This window comes from Brachycentrus maculatus, unplaced genomic scaffold, assembly GCF_059751285.1.
Source record: "Brachycentrus maculatus isolate JH-2025_06_01 unplaced genomic scaffold, ASM5975128v1 h1tg000213l, whole genome shotgun sequence".
NCBI lineage: Eukaryota > Metazoa > Arthropoda > Insecta > Trichoptera > Brachycentridae > Brachycentrus > Brachycentrus maculatus.
Window position 1 is genome coordinate 1 of NW_028280964.1, and position 18,466 is coordinate 18,466.

The following is an 18,466-nucleotide window of genomic DNA, read 5'->3' on the forward strand; positions in this document are numbered from 1 at the left end:
AAAACAAAACCCTGTTTATCTCGCTCTTCTTTGAAAGCGGCCTTAAAATCGAGTTTAAATTTTCTTGTTTTTTTTTTTTAAACTGGTATTTTTTGGATTAAAACAAAATAAAAAAGCGTTCAAAATCACGCCACCTTTTAACGACAACAAAAAGTCGTTTATGTTTAGTTAAATGTATATTTTCTAATGCCTTTTTATGTGCTCTTTTACTTCTTTTCAACTTGACTAGGCACAGCAACGCATGGCCGGGTACAGCTAGTTTAATATACTAATGCATGCATTATGAATTATGGAATAAATATTGGAAAATAAAATAAAATAATAATTCGTGTAAAAATTATTATTTAAAAAATAATTAAATTCGTGTTTGTTTTCACCTTCTGTTTAATTAAATCAACTGTTTATTTATTGTATACAAAATTAGTAGAGTCTAAAATGATCACAGTAATCGAATTCCTTTATTTTAATATGATTTTCATTATACTAGAATAATACTGTGTTCAAGTTCATTATTGTTGATTTTTGATTAAAGAGGGATTTGAAATTAAGTGCGAAAAATATGCTCCTGCATAATGCCAAATGCGTCATGGATATTTTTGCATTTCCATAATTTTTGGATGCTGCTAGGTTTAAAATTACACAGCGCCCTGCTTTGTACCTATAGTACATTTCAAATGCATTATTTGCATATAAAGCACGTTCGATGGTGCATTTGATAAACAAAATGTAATCATATTTGCAATCTGAACAGTGCGTCCACTTCTATCGCCGTGATGGATTTGTGTGTGATTGAGCGCTGTGAATTAAAAATAATTTTTTGGATTGATTTTCATGTAACGAAAACTGCAATTATTTAGAATGCTTAAATAAAGATACGGTTGGATGTGTGCAATTTTGTCATTAGATAATAATAATATTTATCTTTTTTATGTAGCGCCAATTATAGAATGTTATTAACGCTGTATTAACAATTTGTAACATTCTTTAAACATAATCATATACTCGCCCAGTTGGTTTTTACGTTAAAGAAAACTTTATGGTAATATTTGTCCATTTTTATTTAAATTTTACTGCTTTATACCTATGGTACATTTCAAATGCATTATTTGCATATAAAGCACGTTCGATGGTGCATTTGATAAACAAAATGTAATCATATTTGCAATCTGAACAGTGCGTCCACTTCTATCGCCGTGATGGATTTGTGTGTGATTGAGCGCTGTGAATTAAAAATTTGTAACATTCTTTAAACATAATCATATACTCGCCCAGTTGGTTTTTACGTTAAAAAAAACTTTATGGTAATATTTGTCCATTTTTATTTAAAATTTACTTGGTTAATACCACTATTTCTTCAAAGTAATTTGTTTCAAATATGATAAATGAAAAAAATAATGGTGATGTTATCATGCGAGTGGACCCAGATTCGATTCCCAGGGGGGTCAAAATAAATATGCATAAGTGTTTTTTCATTTAAAAATGTACTAACGTGGACTGGTAACTAAATATCAAGACTGATCCCCCTGCCTTAATATAATTAACAGTCAACATTACATTGCTTCTATTTAATGCAGTGCCCTATGCACCGTTGTGTGCATATAAGGGTCAGTAGTACAAGTATGTAATATTAGTATTTCATCCTTGCCTTTTCATTTTAAATACAAATCTTATTTGTATAAAGGAAGTCCTGTGTCAAAAATGTATAATTCGTTATACATATCGCTCACTCCTTTCAAGAACGTCATGAATCAAAAATCGTCAATTTTCAGTTGTGCATGTTTTCGGAATGTCCAGAAAATGTAATATATCCCAGCAAAAGAGGCATATTTTTAACTCAATATTTACCCGCTACAGGAGAGAACGTGTTGTTTTTGCATTTTTAAGAAAATGTATTGTTTACTTATTTTTTTTAAAGTATACAAAATACTTTTCAAATGGTAAAAAACCTTCACGTTTTACCTAAAAAGATCTATTGCACAGTAAAATGTTCAATAAGTGGCTTGATATTTATTTTGATTACGTTGTATTATATTTTTAAACTTTAAAAACGTTCTCCTAAAAATCTAGTTTTTTGATTTATGACGTTCTTGAAGGGAGTGAGCTATATATGTTCTTGTTCCTAAGTATACTCCTAATAACCTTTTTTTAAGTGTTACATTGTAAGTTGGTTCTACTGAGCTATTTGAATTCATGCCATTAGTTATAAATTTTTATTTTTGTCAACAGACGGTGTCTATATCGATGCTGCTTCGATACTCACATCATCAGATATTCGTGTTTATTGGTAAGTTTTAATGTTTTATTATTTCAGTATTAGAAATTTATACGTAATAAAACGAGAGTGTTTTAATACATTTATTTGGCCCAGTGAAATGAAGCCTATACAACTGACAAGTCTTATTTTTTTTTCAAATGAATTAATCATAAAAATATTTTATAATAAAACTAAAAACAAACAAGTACTTGAAATGCGTTAAGTTTTATCATTTTAAAGATGATGGCACCAATTTTAGAATGAGGATTAGAAAATATCTCTACACGTAGCCTGAATTTTATTTAAATTTTTCATTTACAATTTTATTTTTAATTTGCCTTAAAAATTTCCCTAGCATTTTATGTACAAGGATTTATAATTTATAGCATATTTAATTTATATGTCTTATAAATGTGGATATGTATAGTTAATAATAAATAAACAAGGTTGATCCCCAAAAACAATACAATGTATACGATGGATTCAATATCTTATTTCAATCAAGATTTTTCACATACAGTATCGAACAGACTAATTGAAACAAAACTTCTTGTTGTTGTATTTTCGTAAAAAGTTTTCTAAAATCTTTTGTTTATTAGTTAAATCACAAATTAATATTTAATATGATCTCATTTGGGCTCAATCAAAGATTTTACTCTTCTTGGCATCTATTATATAAGGTTTTGGCACGTGGATGCCATTTTTTCGTCTCGAAACCATACCTGAAACTTTTGTCCATACAAAATGAGCTTTTCCACGTAGTGCAATCAATTTTGGAGAGCCGATTCTTACAGATTGCCGATAGATTTTCAATTAGGTTTATGTCAGGCAAAATTCTTGACCACTCCTACACATTTGATTGTTTTTGTGTGAAAAATATCATAATTTTATTCGGATTTGTAATCCTGCTGAAATATTCCATTACCATTTGACCTTCGTTTTTGTATCTCTGGTAGTATCTTTTCCAGTAGAATTGGGTGATACTTCTCGCTGTTCATGATCTTAGTCACCGAAAGAAGCAGCCCTGGTCCATAATACGAGGAACATCCCCTAAACATTTTTTTTGAGAGTGTTGAAAATACGAGAAAAAAAGTTTTGTTTCAATCAATCTGTTCGATACTGTAGGTCATTTATTAGGTTTTTCCGTGGAGTCATATTTTTTAAATAGGACACCACTAAATCTGATTGATCTTCATGTCCTATAGTTTGCAGTCGGTAGGAGTAAGTACGAATGTTTCTGTCTCGGATATACAGTCCCAGCGGCAGTTAATCCATTTTCCAGCGGGCCGAGACGCTGCGATATTCGATATTCGCCATTCGATATTCGATTATTTACCGTTTCATTTTTGTGCTGCCAGATGAAACGGAAGGGTGAACTGGAGGGCTGATCAAGGGGCGGGGGATTGATAACAGAATAAACAGAAACGGAATTCCTACTGGAAAGTATAACAAGGCAGAAACTAAGTGTACAATTTTCAAACGGAATTAAAGGAAGTTTTAATTGTCAATAACTAGTGTGTCTTTGGTTTCCGGTAAAATAGAAGATTGATATAGTTGAATGCAAAGATAGCAATCATAAACATAAATTATTCAAAATATATTACTCGATTCTTAAGTTGTTTAATCGTTATTTTTCTTTATTTTATCTTTTTACTTTGAATAATTCCTATCCTTGTTTCATTCAAAATGCTTTGTGTTCTATCATTCAGAATGAATGAAATATATATATATTTAAAAAACCATCAATAATTTCTAAACGGGTGATTTTCAATCAATCAATTTGGCTGTGGAAATTCCCGTTACTTAATCTGGTTTTAATTAATTTTATTTGTTTTGGTATTACGGAATGATTGAAAAAAATGCTTTCTGAGGTTGGGAACGGCATTCTTGCTGTAAATGATCCTGTCTGATTTATGTTTGTTTTTTTATACGAAATCCAGTGCCATTGCATATCCCCCCTTTCCACCCCTTCAACCTTGTATTCCTTACCACTGACACACCCCTTATACCACAAATCCCCTTGTACTTTTAAATTTAATTATTTTCTTCTTTTTCCATTTCGTTGCGCTTGCTTGATTTGTGATCTGAACTCTTATCAAAGCATTTTTAACGCTTTGTAGTTGATAATTCGCTCACTCCTTTCAACAACGTCATTTTTAAAAAATCGACAATTTTCAGTTGTGCATGTTTTCGGAATGACCAGAAAATGTACTAAATCCCATCAAAAGCGGCATATTTTTAACTTAATATTTACGAGCTACATTTTGAAGAAAACGTATTGTTTAATTTTTTAAAAACATAAACTCAATATTTTTCAAATGTAGAAAAAAACATTCAGGTTTTACCTAAAAAGATCTGTTGCACAGTAAAAAATTAATAAGTGGCTTGATATTTATTTTAAAACATTTTATTATATTTTTAAACTTTAAAAACGATCTGAAAAATCAAGTTTTTTATTTATTTATGACGTTTATGTATTAATTTTAAATCAAACACAGATTTTTTGAGTCTACTAAGTTGTATTTTATTAACAAAAAACACATAAAAAATTATATTGTGACAATTGTTTCGCCTTGTTAGGGCATTATCAAACGAATGTGAAGATCAAATGGACTACGGTCCTTATGTAGCTATACAATTCTAAGTGACAGTTTTAACATGTGCAGCAATAATTTATGGGAGACAACAGCAGCTAATGGGGGATGTAGGTATGTACCCTTATATTTGTTTTCTGGGAAAGGAAGAATTTATTGACATGGCCATATTTTAGAGATTTTAATACAATTGTTGGTAATATTATTTTTAAGAATTTTTATATGTAGATGTAATTATTAGTTTATCAATAACGCATCATGCAAGCGTTTACATAGAGAGAGATGATGTACAGTAATAGTCTATTTAAATATATTTAGCAGTAGTGAAGACCTAAGGTTAGTTTGTTCATTAAGGATTTTGTTCATTTTGGGGGATGTAGGTATGTACCCTTATATTTATTTTTCCTTATATTTATTTTCCTTCCCCGAAAATAAATTATTGCTGCACATGTTAAAACTGTCACTTAGAATTGTATAGCTACATAAGGACCGTAGTCCATTTGATCTTCACATTCGTTTGATAATGCCCTAACAAGGCGAAACAATTGTCACAATATAATTTTTTATGTGTTTTTTGTTAATAAAATACAACTTAGTAGACTCAAAAAATCTGTGTTTGATTTAAAATTAATACATAAATTAAAATGGAGTTCTACAAATTAAACGCCAAGTCAATAAATAAATATTTATGACGTTGTTGAAAGGAGTAAGCGAATTGTACTGCGTTTTTTTTTCTAATTAAAGTAATGGGTTTCGAAATTAAAATAAGTAAAATTCGGGTTTGCAGTAAATGAATTATTGATGTCATATGATTATTTTTTATTTAACCATCGTCAACGCTATTTAAAAAATTAAGCTTTTTTGTAATTAAAATTTAGATGAATTTTATATTACGTGTGCCGAACAAACTCGTAGATTTCTTTAGAAAAACTTCATAGTTAATTTTTCGATTTATGGGAATTGGAACCAACAAACAAAATCAATTTATTTTATTCTTATTTAAACGAATTATTCACGGTATCGTATATAATCTTTGCCTTACTTTTTATTAAAAGTAAATTAAGTAAATTAATTAAATGCCAATTTTCTCGCACATGGATGCCTTTTCGTTGTACGTTTGAACGAATATCCATTATAATTCGGTAAGTCGTATTGAAAAATAAAAGTGTGCAATATATCACTCACTCCTTTCAACAACGTCATATATCAAAAAACTTGATTTTTCAGGAGATCGTTTTTAAAGTTTAATGAAATGTATTAAAAATAAATATCAAGCCACTAATTGAACTTTTTACTGTGCACCAGATCTTTTCAGGTAAAACTTAAAGGTTTTTTCTCCATTTGAAAAATATTTAGTATATTTAAAAATAATATAACATAACCTTTTCTTCAAAATGCATAAACATCACTTTCTGCCCTGTAGCGGGTAAATATTAAGTTAAAAATATGCCGCTTTTGCTGGGATATAGTACATTTTCTGGGCATTTCGAAAACACGCACAACTGAAAATCGACGATTTTTTATATATGACGTTGTTGAAAGGAGTGAACGATATGTGACTTAATAAAATGAACAGAAATTCACTTTTGCTTTTTCCTTCCCGCCAACCCCTCCCGCTAAACCTTCTCCCGCTCTTACATTCAGGTGAATTCAGTATTCACATCTCACTGAATTACAAGAAATTCAATACTCCTTTGTGTACACTTCTTTCTTCTTCTATATGAAAAAAATCTATTTGACTTTCCGTGGCATATTTTTCGTCATTTTATTACTTTTATTGAAGATTATGAGCGCAGAGTGTTGAGAAGCCATTCTCAGTTGATTTTTGAATGTACGAAAGAAAGGCACATAGAGCTACAAATCTGTAAGTAGCTATAAGTAATATTAGAAATTTATGTCGTTCACATATTTTTAAATAAAATAATAGCTCACTCACCTCATCATTTTATATTCCTCGACGCATATATATATATACATATATTTATATGTATGTATATTTATATATATATATATATATATATATATATATATATATATATATATATATATATATATATATATATATATATATATATATATATATATATATTATATATATATATATATATATATATATATCTATATATATATATATATATATATATATATATATATATATATATATATATATATATATATATATATATATATATATATATATATATATATATATATATATATATATATATATATATATATATATATATATATATATATATATATAGATATATATATATATATATATATATATATATATAAATAAATATAAATAATTTTTATTTTTTAATTTTTTAATTTTTATTTTTAATTTGCATTTACTTTGTAGAATAACATAACAATTAAAATAATAAAAATAAAACACTTTTATAAGATCTTAATAAAATTTAATTAAATTTTTTAAATTAAATTAAATTTTATTATTATTATTCAAGGTTGAATTGAATTCTACATAAATAAATATGGAATTCAATAAACCTTGTCTAATTTTACTGACTTGACCGTTTGTAATGGGATTCATATTTTTTCTGATATATTTATTCTTCTGTATTTACAGCGGACAAATAAAGTTCCCTCATAGACCCGTGTTAATTTTTATATTTTTATCATGTAGATAAAAAAAAAATGCTCCGAAGTGAATTTGCTTTCAGAATTCTAAAAATCAACATTTTTGTTTGTGTTTTAAAGTATCTATTTAATATATTTGTGAAATATTTTCACTTAACCCTAAAACGAACGAGAAATTCATTTTGTATGAATATTTTCAAACGTTTATTTTTATTTATGAAATATCCATTTCCACAAATCTCAAAAGCTATGTAGCGTGTGAATTTAACCCATTTTTTGGTCAATATGAAAATTCTTTACTGTCAAGCCAAACCGAAAACGCTGTCAAAGTTTAAATATTTCACTTTTAAATGTGATGTGGCAAATAAATATAAGTGATTTTTTCACTGTAATATTCATTCAATATTTCGCTGGACTGGAACCTGAAGCGGAGGGCTGATCACCTTTCCTTCATGTGAACGATCAAGATAACACTGCATTTATATGAAACAGTGCCCTATGCACCATTGGGGTGCAGATAAGGATTTTATAATTTATTATTATTATATGTTCATTTATTATTAAGAAATAAAGATTTTTCTATTATTATTTAATGTATATGATAACGAAAGAATGCAAGGCTGAGATTAGCATTATCGATAAAATGAATAAAACTGTGCCCAGATGGTTTTGGCATCTGAATCGAATGAGTGTAGAATGAAAAGTAAAACATATATAACAGTAGAGGAAGAATGAGGAAAACTTTGCATGAACAAGTATTTAAAATACTTGAATGTGGTCAGGTCAGGACACGGAATAATCGGCGGGTGTGTATGAGGAGATGCATAAATGTGGAAGAAGCGAAGTCAGAGCGGTTTGGCGTTTTATTCTCTCTGCCTATCCCCGCGATGAAGCGTCGTGATGATTAGTTGATCAGTAAGTTTTAGTATTAAAATTATTGTTTATTAAAGTGGTATTTCACAAAGTAAACGATGAATGATAAGGAGAGTGTTGTTTTACCATACCACAAAGTAAACAATGCTTTTTATACAAAAAAAGTTTAAATATTATTCCTAAACGCGTACCCAGCATTTTACACCGCAAATTCTCATAGAAATCGTTGTACGAATTAATGTATTATGATATCTACTAGTTTTAGATGGTAGTATATCTATCGCGTACCCAGCTTTTTATACCGCAAATGCTCATAGAATTCGTTGTACGAATTAATGTATTATGATATCTACTAATATGCATTATCGATAAAATTAAGAAAGGTGTGTTGAGATGGTTTGGACATGTGGAGCGTATGAGTGAAGAAAGAACGGTTAAACAAATTTATGAGGCGAATGTAGTTGGAAAAAGAAGCAGAGGACGACCGAGGAAAATTTGGCACAATCAGGTATGTCAAATACTTGAAAGCGGCCGGGTCAGGAGTCGTAATAATCGTCGGGTATGTATGAGGAGATGCATGAATGTAGAAGAGGCAAAGAATGTTTGCAAAGACAGAGTGGTGTGGCGTTCGATTCTCTCTGCCAACCCCTGCGGGGAAGCGGCGTGATGGTTAGTTAGTTAGTTAGTTAGTTAGTTAGTTTTTGATATCTACTAGTTTTAGATGTGGTAGTATAATATCTATTGAAGCGACTAAGGTATTATAGAAAGTAGGTCGCATTGTGCGGATGTATCCGATTTCCTTTTTTCCCCCTTCATTTCTATCCGCGTACATTTTCCGGGGACCTGTTCATTTATGTATATCCGTTTACTTCCTTGTCAGGAATTATGAATCGGCCTTTGATGCCCGCTAGTGCGTCGGAAGACCACGTCGAAGATTTCAAAAGATAAGCCGATGCAAATTTTTGTCCGGCTCATGCGATTTGTTTGAAGGAAGGTTTATTTTGTGTTCTCGTTTTTTGTTGTTTTGATTAAAAATATACATATGAAAATGCTTTTGGGATCATTCAAATAGAATATTATGACTGTATCTGATATGATGTGTACCGCCATAATATTTTTAATATAAAAAAATACTATAATACCACATTTTCGGGTTTATTAATGTAAACACATTTGTTTACATTAATTAACTCGATAGAGTAGTCTTATACAAACGTTTCATTTATATAAATATTTCAATCATGTTATCTTACAAATTTAATGTTAAGGTGGGATAATCGATATCTTGATTTTCTTTCTACTAAACCTAGGTAACATTTAACGTTTTTAATTTAAAAAAATACTTAGTAAATACCACACGTATTTCGATGCATTCCGCATCATTTTCAAACACCGTACGGTGTTTGATATTAATTAATTAAAAATGGATAGGTTTTACGACAAAACGACTGCCGAATCAATCAATGAAAAAAATTAACGGATTTGAATGTTTTTTGTTGTTGCTTAAAACACTGTTTTTGTATTGAACATGAACATGAAAAAAAAAATTCAATAATAATAAAATTTTTCAATAATATATATATTATTTAAAAAAAATCGAATTCCAATTTATATTTAAAAAAAATAATTGCGTGGACATATCTACGTGTTGTTTTCTTCACAACATTTCGGGTGTGTTCAAATCCTTATTCACAAAATCTGGATTTCTCCACTAGAAACATCATTTACATTTTCATCATTGTGTGGCATTCTATTCTCTCTGCTTACTCCTACGGAAAAGTGAATTTAAACTTGCGCATTTCAAAAAGGGTCTCTGCTATTTTATTTGATTTTGATTTGATTTTATTTGACTGGTTATTTTACTCATAATATTTTGGATCAGTTGAGAAATATTTTTTTTAAAAATATGAAATTAGGTGGGGAAAAAACAGATTGGTGTGGCATTCTATTCACTCTGCCTACCCCTGCAGGAAGCGGTGTGATATATCATATTTAAAAAAAAGTATTTGACACGATGTTGATAGAATATTTCTAGAATATTATTTCCCAAATGCTATTAAATTATTAGTTTAGCAATTTTTCCTCGTCAATTTTGACAACTTCATTTATCGACGCGCAAAGCTTTCCAATAACCTGATTAAATTATCAGTTGACCCGTCCTCGTGACGCCACCAGTGCGAGCACAATGACAAAGGTGTGTCCAATATTCGCGCACACATGGTCGGGGTGACAAAATAGGCATCGCCATTATACTCTGCTCGTGTCACCGCCTACGGTATCCGATGGTCGGACTGCCGGAAACCCTTTCAGAGGATGTTCATGCCCGCCATGTGACAAAAGGACTCTTCGAATCGACGCTAAATGGTGTCGCTTTATCGGCGCCATTTCAGCGCGGCTTTTTGATGACCTCATTATTTTTTTCAGATTTTTTTTTGCGCTGTATCGATATTTATTTAACTCTCTCCTTATCACACGCCCTTATCTTGTCCGCCTCCGTAGTGCAATGGTCAGTACGCTCGGCTACCGTTCCGGAAGTCCCTGGTTCGATTCCCAGTGGGGGAGGTCTTATAAATATATGTGATTTATTTACTCTAATATTTGTTTGATATTACCCTGGACTGGTATCCGAAGCGGAGGGCTGATCATCACCTTTCCTTCATTTGTTGACGATCAAGATAACACTGCGTTTATATGATGCAGTGCCCTATGCACCATTGGAGTGCGGATAGGGGTTTTATTGAAACAAAAACATTAAGTTAAGTGTTTTTGCTGTCGGTGAGAATTTTTTTAAAATTATTATTATTTAATTGCTTATTTTAAATTGACACTCCCAATTTGAATATTTTTTCCGAGAAAATGTTTTAAGATAATTATGATTTTACGAAAAGAATTTTTGCTTTCTAATTAGTTGTTTTTTTTTCAAATTCAAGACCTAAGCCTTTTTTCTCTGGTGGCAAATCCCACTCCAATTACTCCATAAAAATAAGCAGGAATAATTGGGCATTACTAAATGTTTCCCAGAAATTACCTACTAAGTCTCAAAAACCGCCGCCTTTCATCTTCGCTCGTTTTCTTTTCGCTTTGAAATGTACAGGAATAAAACGTCCCCATATGATCCACAGGTAACGATCTTTCAATACGATGGAACACTTTGTATAGAGCGTAAGCTCGCGTTACTATGTTACCAATCCCTTCCAATTTCCTTTGCCACAAAGAAGCAAAGTTCTGTGTATTTTTTCCAAAGCAAACCGAATAATAGTATCAACTTCGCCCCGCGTACTGAAAATATTAGAGATACAATAATACCACCCGCTTTTATGAAGCTCACATCCAATGACTGTAATACACCGAAGAAAATACACCGAAATAACGTTTTGTGTGAACATAAATGCAAACGTAACGTTTGATAGCAATATTTCAAAAGTTTTCAGATTTTACCCTCACAGCCCATTGTCGGGACAATATGTCGAGTCGTTTGTGTCATATCTACAAACTTCTTTGCGGATGATAATAATCACCAAAACATGAATATTTTTCATATTATTTTTTGACATCTTATCAAAAATGAAGACGAATGTGGAAGTCTTGGCATTTACGGGGCTGACGACCGTCATTCTACCTATTATTGACAACCACACTTGAATCACTAGAACATCACTAGAGACATCTATTGGTGAGATGAAAAGAATTATTAGAATATTCATATCACCAAAAGATGTCTCTAGTGAAGTTCTAGTGATTCAAGAACAATGTTTCTGAATTAGTTCATATATATATACAGAACTTCCAAGAATTTGAGTAGTGTGGTTGGTAATAATGAGTAGAATTGGTGAATGTTACACGTGTGTAAAGTGATTACTCAAACCAGCCTATGACGGTCGTCAGCCCCGTAAATGCCCAGACTTCCATATTCTTCTTCATCTTTGATGAGATGTCAAAAAAAAGATGATAAAAATCACCAAAACATGAATATTTTTTATCATTAGCTTCTTCCTCTTCTTCCTGGCTCTATCCCAACTTATCGTATTTGTATTCTGTTAGGCAGGCGCCACCTCCGTAGTCTAGTGGTCAGCGCGTTTGGCTACCGTGCAGGAGGTCCCGGTTTCCAGGGGGGTCAAAATAAATATAGATAATTTTGACTCTAATATTTAATTAATATCATCCTGGACTGGTACAAGAAGCGCAGGGCTGATCACCTTGCATTCGTGCAATTAACGATCAAGATAACACTGCGTCGCTACGATGCAGTGCTCTATGCGCCATTGGGAGCAAATAGAGGTTAAAAAATATACTGTTTTGGTCAGCTCTCCTCGTCCTCAGGTTTTTTCCCCTATTTATTTATCTATTTTTTTCTTTTATGTAACATAACAATTTCCATAATATATTTCATAAAACATATTTAAAAGTTATTACATACACATGCATACATACACACATACGTAAATTTACATACATACATGCCTATGTATGGACTGGTAGATAAAATAATAAGGTAATAATCAGGTAAACCGAGAATAACACCTCTGATATTTTATTTCAACACCTAAAGTAATATTTTCCTCTTAAAGACACCCTCGCCGAAGTAGGTCCTTCTATCATATACAACGTCACCTAGTTCATGCCTTTAAATCATGTTATCTTTTTGTAGCATCCATGAATTTTTTAGTCTTCCTCTAGATGTCTTTTGAGGAAAATCCATGGCGATCGTCTGGTTAGAATATGGTATAATAGCGAAAGTAACATATTTTATTGAGCGTGTTATTGAGTATCTCGTTTCAGGGAAAATACACGATTCAGTTAATTATTTTCAAGCACCCTACATTAGGCATTGGAGGCAGCCTATTTCGTTGCATAAAAATGCCACCATTAATTTCAGTCAGCTTCCATTAGCGATGTAATGAGCCTTAGAATACGTTACTTGCTTAGTTGAGTTTTTCTTTGTGTAAATGACTTGTTTTTCACAAACACGTTGCATCCTATGCTAATTAGTTTCAGCCGTACGATTCACCTTTATCTGCCTCATCAAATATTCAGCTTTAAATATTCTGCTACATTGTTATTGGATTATTTACAAACTCAACTTTCGACCTGCTCGCATAGGAAGTTCAGTTCTATGGATTTTTTTATGTAATCTAAAGTAACGGTTCTCAAAGTGGGCTTTGCGGAGCCCTGGGACTCCACTAGGCTCTTTTAATTCAATTGAATGGAAATATGAACAAAATAACGGTGGAATCAATACAGTGTCATTTTGTGTATTGTATTGTTGTATCTTGGTTCGCAAACTGTCATACATATAAGTCCGTAGGGTATAATGTACCTTTTTTTATGATTTTCATTAAATTATTAAAATTAAATCGTCAATATGAAACCAGGTGTTACTTAATTTAGAGCTATGTAAAATATTTATTGTTCAATGGATTTCGTTAGAAAAAAAGTTTATGAAGCGCTGAGCTAAAGCACTCTAGTATTTTCATAATTTTAATCTTTTCTTGTGAAAAATGCAAAAAAAATCCTAAATTCGAGTTACGAAATCTACTAAATTGCGATTTAATATACAATCTCATTTTAATTAAAAAAAACTTAATGAAACGTTTTAATTTGTTTATTTATTAAAAAAACTAAAACTGAAAAAAAATAATGTTTTGAATATTGAACGCATTAACTTTGTGGATCATATTGATATATTATTTCGAGAAATAAAAATACTTTGTGTTCTGATCCACTCACATTTTTACTAACCAACTAGTTTCGGCAACAACCTGTTGCCCTCTTCAGGGTTTATTTATTACTACACATATATATAAAAAAAGAAACAGTTTACATGTGGTTGGGTATCAAAAGGGTAGGGGTGAAACCCAACAACTTTTGAAACCCAACAACTTGTACACTGTTTCTTTTTTTATATATATGTTTAGTAATAAATAAACCCTGAAGAGGGCAACAGGTTGTTGCCGAAACTAGTTGGTTAGTAAAAATGTGAGTGGATCAGAACACAAAGTATTTTTATTTCTCGAAATAATAAAGAAAAAAATAAACCCACCAGAAGAGTGACCTAGGTGTACCCTGTTCTAATTGTCTTGAGTTATATAATTTGGATGTGTAATATAACTCAAGAACATATAAAAATATTGATTCGATGCAACTAGTATTGCATCCGCCTAAAGGCAAAAACTAGAATAATCTTCGTGTTATTCTTCTAGCCCTTAGCCGCACCAAATACTGCACTGAGCACTGCATCACTTGGACACAGTGTTACATCGATCGTCAATTACTTGAATGCCAGGTGATCAGTCGTACGCTTCATGTACGAATCAGTCCAGGGTAATGTCGAATAAATATTAAAGTGAAAAATCATTTACATTTTTCACTCTAATATTTGTCGTACGACTATTTTGGCTCTGATAATATTTTTAACCAATTTTCGTCAAATGATCGCTATTTTACGTTTCACTGGATTATTTAGAGTCCCTGTTACAGGTGAGCAATTTAGGGAACGAGTGTACTTTTAGAGAGGCTTTCTACATGCAGTTTCGCGACCCACCGTTTGACTAACTGTGCTATCAACCCCCGCTCCTCCACCTTAAGTACTCGAAGAGCTTTAGTAGGAGCTCTCCGTAGTATTATTACCCAAAGTGCTTTTGAATTTTTCCATAAACATTTTTTAATTGCTCTCAAATGTGTGTTCCGCTTCTAGCAACAAACGCTTTTCTGTTTTTGTCTCTTTCATCCGTTTTTTTCGTTTCTTTTTCTGTTTGTTCTTTCTTGCGCCGACAGGTTCATGGGAAGAACATAGTATGTTTTTTTTGTGAAATAAATCTTATGACATGTGGCTGAAAAACGAATGAGCCCGAACGGATGGATCGTGAGTAACCGTTTTGTCATTTTTATACTTAAAAAAGATAATTACTGTAAAAAAAGTAATTTATGATAAATTCTGCTCTTGATTAAACTGCGAAACATATTAATAAGACACGTTCGAAATGTCATAGTAATGTTTCTTTTCATGACATTGGTTTTTTGCCATTTACTATTGTATTATTTTTAATTTATTATCCTCACCATGAATAATATACCCTTTGATAACAATTTTTATGAGGTGGGGCCATTTCTAATCCAATAATGATTATGTCATACTTAAAATATTAATAAACACAAAAAAAATAAATGTATAAATAATACAGTGAAGTGCTTGAGGTAGTATTTTAGGAAAATTGCGCTTTATAAATTAGCCAAAATTATTTTATAAATTAATAATATTGTATAAACAACTTATAGTACATGTTAATATTATTATTAGATAATGATGTTGCGTATCGACAAGAAAGATTTTCTTATTTATTTACAAGATATCGCTAGATGTCGCATTCACACTGAATACGTGCTTGTATATATATAAGTTCTAAAACTTGGGAAGTATTTTGTCAAAACATGGACAGAATGGCGAAAGTAACGCAAGTGTAATCACAATTAAAATTTATTCAACATATTATATAATTACAAATTACAAATTACAATAATGTGCCCTCACCGAGGTTTCCCATGCCGAGGGCACAGAATTGTGTTAGGTATTATTCTAGATAACAAAAAAACTCACAACATTAAACAGAACGAGATTTATATGCTCATTTTCTTTGCATTGATTTAAAAATCTTTCATAATTAATTTTTTTCATTTCAATTATCTCAGTAATTAAAATGTAAATAAATTGTGGAAATTAGCTAGAAGACTTACGAAGTTTATATTCTTGAATATCTAAGAACGTTCTGTTTCTCAAAGAATTGATTACGATAAGTATGACGTCAAGCATTTGTTTGTGAAAGATTCGTTATTATGGAAAAGCGTCATCACTTATCGACATTAACATAATAAAGCAACAAAATAGTTTAATAACTGAGTTGCAGATGTAAGCTCTACGTTATAACAAATAAATTATACTCTATAATTTATTTGTCTTTCTTTTTGCTAACAGCATTTAAGGGGTTTTTCCCTTGCCGGATGTTGTGAGTTTTTCTCGCATCTCCTTCTATTTCAACACTCCTGCAGTTGTACTCCATTTCCGGTTTCCCTTGGGACTATTCTCCGCTTCCCGGAAACCCACCTCCATTTTTCGATCCCCCTCTTAACGTCCTCCAGAAAATAAATATAGGGTGCCTTACGAAATATTTTTAACTGGAAAATTACGTCGTGTAAGAGCAAGTTCAAAAGAAAAGTTTTCGTAAGAAAATTGAGAGTGGGGCTATGGACAGCATTTAATTGATTTTTTAATTCAGATTTTTAAGTTGCTTTAACCGTAGGTCATACTTGCAACTTGCTTGCATAGAAGACTAATGCGTAAAGGCAAATAAACTAAATACCACTATTTCTGAATATCTATTGTGACACGTATTTCGATGCATTTCGCATCATTTTCAAATACCGTATATGAAGCTAATTCTAAATTTTAGAGTTGGGTCCTTGGGACGTTGAAGGTTGAAGGGAAGGAGCTGTTTATTTTTTATTTTTTCTTATAAGTGGAAACATAGACAATAGGGGAGAGGCTTTAGTCATTGTCAATATTTTTACTATTTACTTTCTCATAATCAATTTTCTTAGCGGTAGAACTCCGCTTCTCCGTTTAAGATTTTCTGTTTTACAAACCTTGTGTATCCTTCGACTGTGGCATATCCTGACGCATCGCAACGTATAGTAACCCTACTCTAGCCTCGTCGTTGGCAGGTCCTGTTACGCACGTGTAACAACATATTCTGACGCTGTCTTAGGTAATTATTTGAACCCTGCAAACCAATGTTCCGCGTGATTGGATTGTCGATAACACTTGTCAACAATACTTAAATGTGTTATTAACACATGTTATCGGATTTTCTCGCGAATGCTTAAGTGACACCTGGAAACAAATGTCTTTGTGGATATTATTTTTATGTCCTTTTGACAAAGGATATTGTTCCTAGATCTAATGAACATCGTCATAATCAATGTTGACAGGCAAGAAAGTGCTCCGATTCGAATTAAAAATTACATACACGCCGTTATTCCTCCTAACTTGACCACTCTAAAGTATTTGAAATACTTGATCATGCCATATTTTTTCGGTCTTCCTCTGCTTATTTTTCCAACTACATTCGCTTTATAAATTTGTTTACTGTTCTCTCTTCACTTATTTGATTCACATGCCAAAATCATCTCACTACATCTTACTTAATTTTATCAATAATGTTTATCTATTAGCCTTGCGTTCCTTCTTTATATCACTTTTCGAACAACTATCATACGTCGTTTAGCAGCGCATTCGTCTGAGAGATTGAATTTTAACTACGTTAAGTTTATTTTCACCCTTCTTTGCCAAATACATGCTTCAATTCCATTAAAATAAAAGTAGAAATTAATTAAAAATTTTATTGAAGTTGTTTTTCAATATTTCATTCCCAGATTTATTTTATCCGATGAAAAATACACATTTTTAATAACCTTCAGCCCATTTTTTGCATTATATAAAAAATATATATATATATCTTATGGTTTGTTGAAATACTCCATTCGCTGTTGATATAGCTACGCACCATTTAATCGTTTCACTGAAATTTAAATAAATTTGCTTTTATGAAAAATTTAACCTGTTTATTTAGATATGTGTGCGTTCGTAAAAATAGTTTCTTTGAATTATTTGTTTACTTATACTAACTGCACACGCGCGTTTGAGCAAATCAAACGCAACGCAGCGTTGCCTGCGCATGTATGCTTTGATAAAACGCAAACCCAATTGACACTTTTGTTTATTTTCAGTTCGTTATTGACCACGATAGAAGTCTTTCAAATAAATCGTGTAATTTTACCTTAACTCGAGTAAAAAATATATTTCTTTCTTCGTTCTTCATCAAACCCTCATCCGCACCCTATGGTGCATAGGGCACTGCATCATATAAACTTTCATGAGTTAACTTGATCGTTAACGCATGAAGGAAAGATGATCAGCCATCCGCTTCCAGCCCAGGGTAATATTGAATAAATAGTAGGTTGAAAAAATCACTTACATATATTTATTTGACCCGACCTTGGGAATCGAACCCGGGACTTTCAGTACGTGGTGACCATTACACTACGGTGGCGGATATATTTCGGTACGATAATATAGAAAATAGAAACA

The 18,466-nt window shown here is 31.4% G+C and overlaps 1 protein-coding gene across 1 annotated transcript in view; it reads left to right on the forward strand.

Moving 5' to 3' along the window:
• Positions 1 to 2,226: 2,226 nt before the first annotated feature.
• The window catches only part of LOC148306999 (uncharacterized), a gene marked incomplete at its 5' end in the record, with an annotated part of 171,539 nt that continues 155,299 nt past the window's right edge, over positions 2,227 to 18,466 (forward strand). The window contains one exon of the mRNA XM_088264066.1: positions 2,227 to 2,284. Coding sequence (XP_088120192.1) covers positions 2,227 to 2,284 — 58 coding nt within the window. The remainder of the gene's footprint in view (positions 2,285 to 18,466) is intronic.